Source organism: Ruditapes philippinarum, unplaced genomic scaffold (assembly GCF_026571515.1).
Source record: "Ruditapes philippinarum isolate M1 unplaced genomic scaffold, ASM2657151v2 ctg24001_1_1_1_1, whole genome shotgun sequence".
In the NCBI taxonomy this organism is placed as follows: Eukaryota; Metazoa; Mollusca; class Bivalvia; order Venerida; family Veneridae; genus Ruditapes; species Ruditapes philippinarum.
Window position 1 is genome coordinate 1 of NW_026859692.1, and position 9182 is coordinate 9182.

The 9182-nt window shown below is 29.0% G+C and overlaps 1 protein-coding gene across 1 annotated transcript; it reads left to right on the forward strand.

Moving 5' to 3' along the window:
- Positions 1–2222: 2222 nt before the first annotated feature.
- On the forward strand, positions 2223–3638 carry LOC132757538 (cytochrome P450 4B1-like; the record flags this gene model as incomplete). The annotated part of the gene is made up of 4 exons (XM_060748847.1): positions 2223–2343; positions 2544–2652; positions 3036–3156; positions 3521–3638. Coding segments are annotated over exons 1-4 (429 nt in total), but the record flags the coding sequence as incomplete, so codon positions are not given.
- Positions 3639–9182: the final 5544 nt, after the last annotated feature.

Below are 9182 nucleotides of genomic sequence, written 5' to 3' on the forward strand. Positions count from 1 at the left end.
CCCCAAAAAAAAAGTACTAGTACTGCAGTACCGAGCTCGAATCTAGTACTGGTACTGGTACTGCATATCTTTGCAAGTACTGGTACTGGTACTTAAGGTCTCACCCCGGTACGGAATTTGACCCAACCCGTTGTAGTCTAGAAAGTAGTTCTTTTAATTTTTGAAGTGACCCAGTTTAAGTTCTCTCTAGTTTGATTGGTCATAATTAGAGTGTATTTATTGCATGTGTGTAGTTTTTGTGTGTTATAGGATGACTTTAAAAGTTGTTTTTTGTGTATTCTCCAGGAACTCATTTGTTGGCGAAAGGATTTAAAATGTACTACCCACCAGCAGTCAAGAGTTTTCAAAGTGGTGAATCTAAACAGTGTTACAACAGAATGAAGATTTCTGAAAAAAAGTATATGGCTAACATGTTATATTTTGGGGCTCATTTGACTTAAATAATGTTGATGTTTAAAGTTGAAGACAGTATATAATTTATCAGGAACAGTGAAATTGGGAATTAAGCCAGAAATGTGACTGATTTACTAAAGAACAAAGAATACGAAAATTCACTAGACCGACTCCTTAAGTACTACATCCTTAGTACCAATGCAGCTCTGGTTAAAGTACTAAGAGGTTTACAAGATAAAAGTTCCTAGTTATATGAAATGATAATAAAATTGTTTTAAACAAAGAACAAATTTCACTGATGATGAAAGTGCTGTTATTATAACAAGCATAAAATGTTAACGTCACTTTATGCGCTTGATGATTTTATCGATACATGTATACAATACTTCAAATTGCGATTTGGTTTATCAAACTCTATAAAATATTTATTATGGCAATTTCAGAAGAAAAAAAACTTTTAAAAATCTCTCTTTTAAACACAGAGGAACATATTCGTCACGTTAACTGGCGTGAACGTACCTTTACTTGGATATGAAAAAAGCATGTAAAAACAATTTTCACCAACTCTTATAAAAAAAGACTAAGAAATTACCTTTAGCGTTGAAGTGTACATCTTTCTGTAGTATACACATGTTCTCAGATTTCTTATATATCTTAACTCTTTCTCTCTCTGAGAGCACACACATTTCATATCAATTTCAGCCCTGAACACTTTTTACTAAATAGAATAAGATGATATTTTAAACAACCTTAAAAAAACAACAAAATATTAATTTTGTACTAAATCTACGTGATTTGACGTGCACTATTGTGATATTAGTAAAAGGAACTAATAGTTTTTTTCTAGTAAGAGAACGGAAGGCATGTCGCTTTGCAATTGGAACCATTTCTGAAATATGCTTGTAACTGTAGTCCGAATTTTTCGACATGAAACTGGTGCCAAAATAAAGGTATGATTTACGCCATTAATAATAAAGATTAAACATATATGTAGGTAGGAGTTTGCGTTCCGTACTCCCGGTTGATGTAATTCTGACCTTTTAATCATGGCGTAGATCAAATAATGCAAGGAAACAAATAGCTTCTCCTATACAATCAACTTCAAAGTATTATAATTTGATAAAACGGCTCATATACTGAAGGAGATCTAATATTCTGTGGCAATCTTGTATTTTTCCCCGTAGACTGGTGCATATCCCAAAGAAATTGGTACAGAAATTAAATACTTACGGCTATTTTCTTTTCCCAATCGAGCAATATTTTTCTTGGAAATGATGATAAAAATTACGTCATCGTCACGTGGCATTGCTACACTGTATTCTAAAGATTTTTTATCGGAATTGATTATTTTAGTGCTTGAATTTGAGTTCATGCAATTGGTATGTAATATGATACATGCATTACTAGATCTATAATAAATAAAATTTTAGGGTTATTTTCATTTATACTTGACCATCCATATGTTGCGGCTGTTCATGAATTGACCAACTACTGCTTCCAAAGAATGAGGTGAAAACACGTTTTCGTTGTTTGATCATTTATAATATTTATAACATACATGTAGAGAGTACTGAAGCTCTAAAATACTATTCATCGAAGCAATTGTTTCTTCTCATTCGTTGATTTCTGTAATTGACATTTTTTCCTATCTCAACAGATGTATTATATATTATTTTGAAAAACTAAAATAAAGCAAGATTTTTAACAAACTTGAAGCAAATGATTTTTTACACGACCCAATCATAGTTTTTACTATTCATATAGCCTTTTATTATGAAGACCAATCAACAGATTAATCTGAAACAATTACATATATATTTTTTCGGCAACCCTTTGTTATACCTAGATTTTATATTCGAAAGAACAAGAATGGGCAAACGATTTCATTTATTGTGTAAATACATACATCGTTTCGTAGATGACATTATTAAAGCACGTGGACATACCGCAGTAAGTTAAAAGATTAATATTACATATAATTAGTTTTGTATGAAATTAAACTTGAATTACAATTTGTGCATTATATAAGTTTTATTTTTGACCTTAAGTCATAGAAAAAAGCTATTAGAAATGTTAATTGTGGTTGTTTTGGCGCCGAAATCATTTCATAAAAAAGAAAAACTAAGTTATAAATGAACGTCAGCGTCTAGTTACAGGAACCAGACTTCTTGGATATTCTAATGACGACCAAGGATGAAAATGGTGTCGGACTTAACGAAACAGAAATACGAGATGAGGTCAAAACATTTTTGTTTGCCGGTAAAGTGTTCTCCTCTGTAATGGCCGAACTTTGCAATAACTTTTCTTTCATGATCTATATAAATCACCGGATTACATGGTGCGTTTGATGTGTATAGTTTACTTACATTATTTACATGTATAGGTACGCGTTCTTTTGTTGCTATTGTTTTAAATTACATGTACAATGTATTATGACTAAGAAATTAATGCAAAATGCCTGAAAATGTTGCATAGATTTCAGTTTGCTAATGTGGAATGAAAATGCTTAATACATTTGTTTTTGAATAACCATTATGAAATATTTGCAAAGCAATTATTCGAGTACTAGTCAAAGTACTTACTGTTTGTTTATTATCTACATCATGAAATGGATACAAAAATATAGGTGTATATTTGGATAGTTCACAACACAGTAAGTTCTGCGATAAGCTGGTCCATATACTCACTTGGAAAATATCCAGAAATACAAGAAAACATTTACGAAGAGGTTATAGGAATCGTCGGTACAGCAAACGTAAAATGGTATGTTTTAGTTTTTATAAATGGTAAAAGAAGTTACTTCCTTTTGTGCAAGACTTCCTCACTAACAGCTAGAATCTAAAACACGTGTTGTCACGTTAAAGGTTTAATGATCATCACCTTAAGAACACATTTGCGGATGTTAAAATTTATAAAATTTCATCATTTTCATGTTAAATGACGAATACTGCTTAAACCGGTGCTAGGGGGCTTGGAAGGTAACTTGTACTTAAAACTATCGTCCACGAATAAGATCAATCGAACCGTGTCTGCAACATTTTCAATTTTGCAGTTATGAGCGTTCTTTCTGTATTCTGTATATTTTGCTATCTAAAGTATGTATTTTTAATAATATGAAACATTTTAGGGATCATTTGAGCAAGATGACATGTTTAAACTGTTTTATCAAAGAGGTATTACGCATGTATAGCATAGTACCTGTTATCCGCCGAACTCTGGAAATGAAATTACTAAAAAGAAAAAATGTTAAATTTTCCCCCCGGCGTTTTTGGAGAAAAACACATACAACAATAAAAATAACAGCGTTTTAAAGGCCGGTCACAGGTGAAAAAAAAATTTATTTTAATTTTAAATTTTGGGCTTTTTTTTCTTTCAGATATTTGGCAAAATTTTTTATTTTCCCACCAAATTTTGTCACTTTTTTTAATTTTTTAAAATTAAAAACCGGTTTTGGGTATTGACTATTGCAAAATTTAATTTTCTTTATTGCGGCAAAAAATAACCCTGACAGGATATCCAAACCATTTTCTCTTCAATTTAAAATTTTAAAAAAATTGTTTTTCGCCTTTTAGTATTTAAAACATGTATTTTCAAAAAACTTGTTTTTTTTTTGTTAAAATTTTTTTATTAAAACTTTAACAAAAAAAATATGGGTTTTCTTATATTTTTGTCTTTTTTAAAATTTACACATGTTATTATTTTTTTCTTCATCACATGGAAATTTTTTTGGGCCTGAAAAATTTTTTTACCAACCCTTAGAGGAAAAAATTTCCCATTTTTGTTTATTTTCCCTTTTAGCAGGATGAGGTATGAAGCTTTAAGAAGTCTTGAAATTTTTTTTACTATATTTTCCCAAATTTTAAACCAAATTAGGGTTGGGAAAAAAATGGCAAAAGCATAAATTAAAAAAAATTTTCATAAAATCCAGGATTTTTTTTTATATTTTTTAAAATAAACCCCATTTTCCCCTCAGCAAAAATTTTTTTGAATAATTTTAAAAAATTGTATTGGGGAAAAAATTTTCTCGAACGAAATTAAAATTGGGCCTGTCGGCGAACTTGCAAAAAGTAACGTATTTTTTTTGATTTAAAAAGTTTGATAATTTTTAGCTTTTTTTTTCACCGAAAAAGTTATTTGGGAAAAATTTATTTTTTTTTTTACATTCCGAATTAAAATTTTCATAAATTTGATGGGGTTAAAAAAACGACTATGTTTTTAAATTTTAAAAATTTAATTTTTTTAAATGCATTTTTGAACAACACTTCTTTTTAAATTTTCTTATAAATTTTTTTGTGCTTTCAATAAACTGAATATAGTATATTTTATTTTTAAAAAAGGGCCAAATCTATTGAAAAATTGGTTTTTGAAACAAAGGCCTTTTCAAAACATAAACCCCGTTAAAACCAGTTTCGTTGTTAAAAAAGGGATTTTATTATTTTTAAAATGTAGTTCCTATTAAAAGAAAGGAAATTTAATTTTTGGTTTTTGATTTTGTAAGAAATTGGGAAGCAGTTCCAATTTAAATTAAATTCAAGGAAACAAAGTTGGTAAGGGGGAAAACCCAAAAAATGGAAAAAAGTTTAAAAACTCCCATTCTTTGGGTTAAAAAAACTCTGACCGACCAATTTTGTTTAATAATCAAGAAATTTGGGGAAAAAATGAAATATTTTCCCTTAAAACATTTTAGGGAAAAAAATAAATGAAAAAAGAAAACCAGTTTTTAATTTTTTTTTTTCTGGTATAAGATTAAAGATTTTTTTCCCCAAAAAACCCAGAAGGTACTTACCCCATGTGGCCGGGCACTTTACATACAAATATGGCTAAAAAATTTAACCTTTTTACTTTAATTAGTGGGAGAGTTATAAACAAATGCTAAAGAGTAAGTTTTTATAATTAGGGAAGACAAAATTGTTCGTACCAAGTTTTTTTGATAAAACTATAAATTGGTTACCCCCAACCCTTTTGGGTTTTGTTTGTCTTTTAAAATTTCAAATCCATTTAATCCCTTACTGAGTGACAATCTGCAGGCGGTAATATCGCCGCAAAATGACTGATCTATTGCCATATAGCTACAATCTTCTGCTAAATATGCTTGTTATTGTTTTGCTTGTTTTTTGTTGTTGTTTATTTTTGGTGGGTTTATTTATTGTTTTGCTGAGTGACTTCACTAAAAAAGTACACATGGTTAACATATTCAAAAAGAGCAAATTGGTTTACATTTTTAAAAAAAAGATCAACAAGGAAGGGCGACAACTCAAATGAACGTATCCCTCAACAAAACCCCGCAACACAAGGACCAACAGCAAATGACACCAACAGGAACACCAAACAAAAAACAGGAAACGAGATTTATGCTAGATATTGGTATCAAAAGGTCCTTACTTGAAAGTAAATATAGAATAGGCGTTAAAAGATGAGGATACGCTGCGCATACGCACAAATACAGACAATAAACAATTGCAGCATCATAAGGTTTTCTTTAAAACCAGAAAGAAGGAAATCCGTGTTATCCTTTCTAAATCCTCACAAATGGATTACCCCCTTGGCAGAATTCCCCCGAAGAATTAAAAGGGGGAATTTAACTGGGGGTTTGGGGATTGATCTTTCGATGGGGTTTTTTTTTTGAAAAAGTTTCGTTAAAATTAAATTTTCGTTTTAAAAATTTCGTTAGTTAATTGGGGGTAGGGGGAGTTTAAAACCCCTTTGTATTATAGTGATTTTTAATTTGAATTTTTGTTTAAAGGGTGTCCCGGGGGGATGGCCCGGGAGGGTTGCAGGGGTTTTCACTACTTACAATAAAAGGCTCAAATTAAAAGGGGCCTGCCAAAATTAAAATTTTGGGCGTTTTTTGGGGTTCCTTTTTGGGGTTCTGGGTTTTTTTATTTTAAAAAGGGGAAGATTATTTAAAAAACAGGTTCAAGCCAAGGCAATGAAAAAGTTTTCTGCCCTTAAATTTTTTCACATGCTAAATGAAAAGCGGTTTAAAAAACTTCGCAAATTTTAAATATTTTCCATGCGTTTACCCCTTTTAAATTCCCGAATTAGGTTTTTGTTCATTTATATCATTTTTTTGAGATTTTTATTTTGACACCCAAATTTAATTTAAAGATGTAATGTTATATGCCCAAAAAAAATAAATCAAAAAAGGGAAAGGAATTTTAAAGTTTGCGGGTAAAAAGCTTTTAAAAAAAAAGAAAAAAAAAGAAAAAAACGGAACAACAAATTTTTAAAGCATCTTAATTTATTGCACCTTTTTTTAAATGAACATTCTTTGTAAAAAATTTTTCTAAATTTTTAAATTTTTGGGGGGTTTTGTAATGTCTTTAAGTATATTTAAACAAAAAAAAATAAAATAATAAATCAAATGTTTTTCTTGTTTTATTTTATTTTTCATTGTATTAAAAAAAAAGTTTTTAAAAGTAAATTTAAAGGGCCCTTTAATCTTTAAAAACTTCTATAATTTTAGTTTTTAAACCCGTTTTTCAAATTTTCCCCGTTCATTTTAATACAGTTTTTTTCACCTTTGGGCCCCTTAAAAATTAGCCATTTTCTTTTCTTTATGTTTTACAATTAATAAAGTTAAAGCGAAATTAAATGTTTTTAAAAAAAGGGTTTAAATTTTTTCCCTTTTTTTTAATAAATTTTTCCCCAAAACTAATTTAAAAATTTTTGCGTAAAATTTCGTTTAGGGGATTAAAATTTTCCCAAAATTTTAAAATTGTTATTGCAAAATTTCCCAAATAATTTAAAATTCAAACCGGGATTTCTTTCTCTTAAAACAAATTTTTTTTGGGAAATTTTTTCTTAAAAATGTAATCTTCAAAACGAAATTTAATTTTCCACTTTTTAAAAGTTCCCACCCTTTTTTGTTTTCTCAAAGACACGGAAAAAAAACTTTTTTGCAAACAAAAAAGGGGAATTTAATGCCCATAATTTTTCGCCAACAACCCCCCTAGCTTTTGTTTCAGGTGCTGTTTTCCCCATAAGGTGTGCCCTCAAATTTTAAAGGGCTCATTCTTAATTTTGGAAAATTTGGGTTTCTTGTCCAGGTGTCGTTTTTGCACATCTTATCGATGACAAATTGGGTCTTTGATTTAGGATTAAAAGATAAAAAATAAATTGCTAAAATTTAAAACATTTTAATTTTTAAAAACTTGCCCATTTTTGCTTTTCGTCTTCTATTTCTTTTCTTCAAATTTTTAAAGTATTTTTTTCTTTCGTTAACGTTGTTGCCAAAACGAGTGGTCCCTTTTAATTTTAGCCCGTAACAGTGGCAAATTTTTTTTATCAGACCTTCAAGATTTTTTTCTTTCCTCTTTTCCCCATCCAAAATCCATTTTTGGTTTAATAATAATATTGTATTTGCAGCTTGGTCGTCCGAAAACGTTAAAATGGCGATAAATTTGTTTATTTCCAGGTTGTAAAATAAAAACCCTAACACATTTCTTCGCCTTGGAGCTACGGGAGATGTTTCTAATTTTTAACCAGTGAGTTGTTTTAGTTATTTTTTAATGCTTAGCATTTATTTTGGTAAAGTACAATGTACTCATATGTTTGGTGCTATCGGGAAGTCTGAGCCATCTTTTCAAAGTTGAAACAAAAGAAACTAAAAAAATTTTTCCCGTTTTCATAAAAATCCTGATAAAGAGGTGAAACGATGTTTGGACCCTTATTATGGCGGTTTTTATTAAAAATGAGTTTACGCTTAAGGGGTATGCTTAAAGAATTTTTTAAAAAAGGGATTAAACCAATAAAGACATTCATTATTTGTTTTTTAACCATTAAAAATTTAAAAAAACATTTCTACCTCGGGACGTAAACGAACAACTCATTTGTCAATGCTCTACCCGGTACCGGTTAACCCTTGTGATTTAAAGCCTCTTCTACTTAGATGTGGGAATAAAGTTTATGAAACCACCCCTAAAATATTCCCAACATTTCTGCTTTGCTCGTGTATAAATCGAAATACAGAACATTTGAATTTAAATTTCCTTTAAAAAAAAAAATTTACTATTTAAATATTTATAAAAAAAATTTAATAAAATTTGGCAAAATAAAATTAATTAATTTCAAAATTTTTTAAAATTTGTCATAATTACAAAAAAAAAAATTTAAAGGTTTTGGGGGAAAAAAAAAAAAACAAATTTTAAAAAATTTTTGTGTTAAATATGAATTTTTTTAAAAGGGAATATTTAATTTTTTTTTATAAAAAATTAAACATTCGGGTAACAAAAATTTTTTTGATTTTTAACTTTTCAGAAACCCAAGGGTTTGGAAAATTTAAAACCTTTTTAAATAAACCTTAATAACAACAAGAAAATTTTCCAAAATTTATGAAAAAAACAAAAAAAAAGTTTTTACGAAATAAACCAGGGGAAAAGTAAACTCAAAAAAATTTAAAAAGTCCCCAAGGACGGAAAAATATATGCAAAAACACAGAGCTTAAGAATAAAATTACATACCCTTTAAAACCGACGCGGCCGCCCCAAAAAACTTCCCTTTGTTAAATTGCTTGATTGGGTCCATTCATCCAGTTGCTTTTAGCTTTTTCAAAATCCTTGTTTTCAGAATATATTCCTTTTTTCATGTTTTTGTTTCAAAAATATTGATGTAATTCCCCCCCTTTTAAGAGTTTAGGATTTTTTGGTTCATTGTTTGAATGATTTGGCTTTAAATTGTTGATAAAATTTTTTATTTTAAAAAGAGTGCTAAACACAGTCAAAATTTTACTGAAAACCCAAAAAAGTTATATCATAAAAAAAGAAAGAATACAAAAGCGCACTAAATTT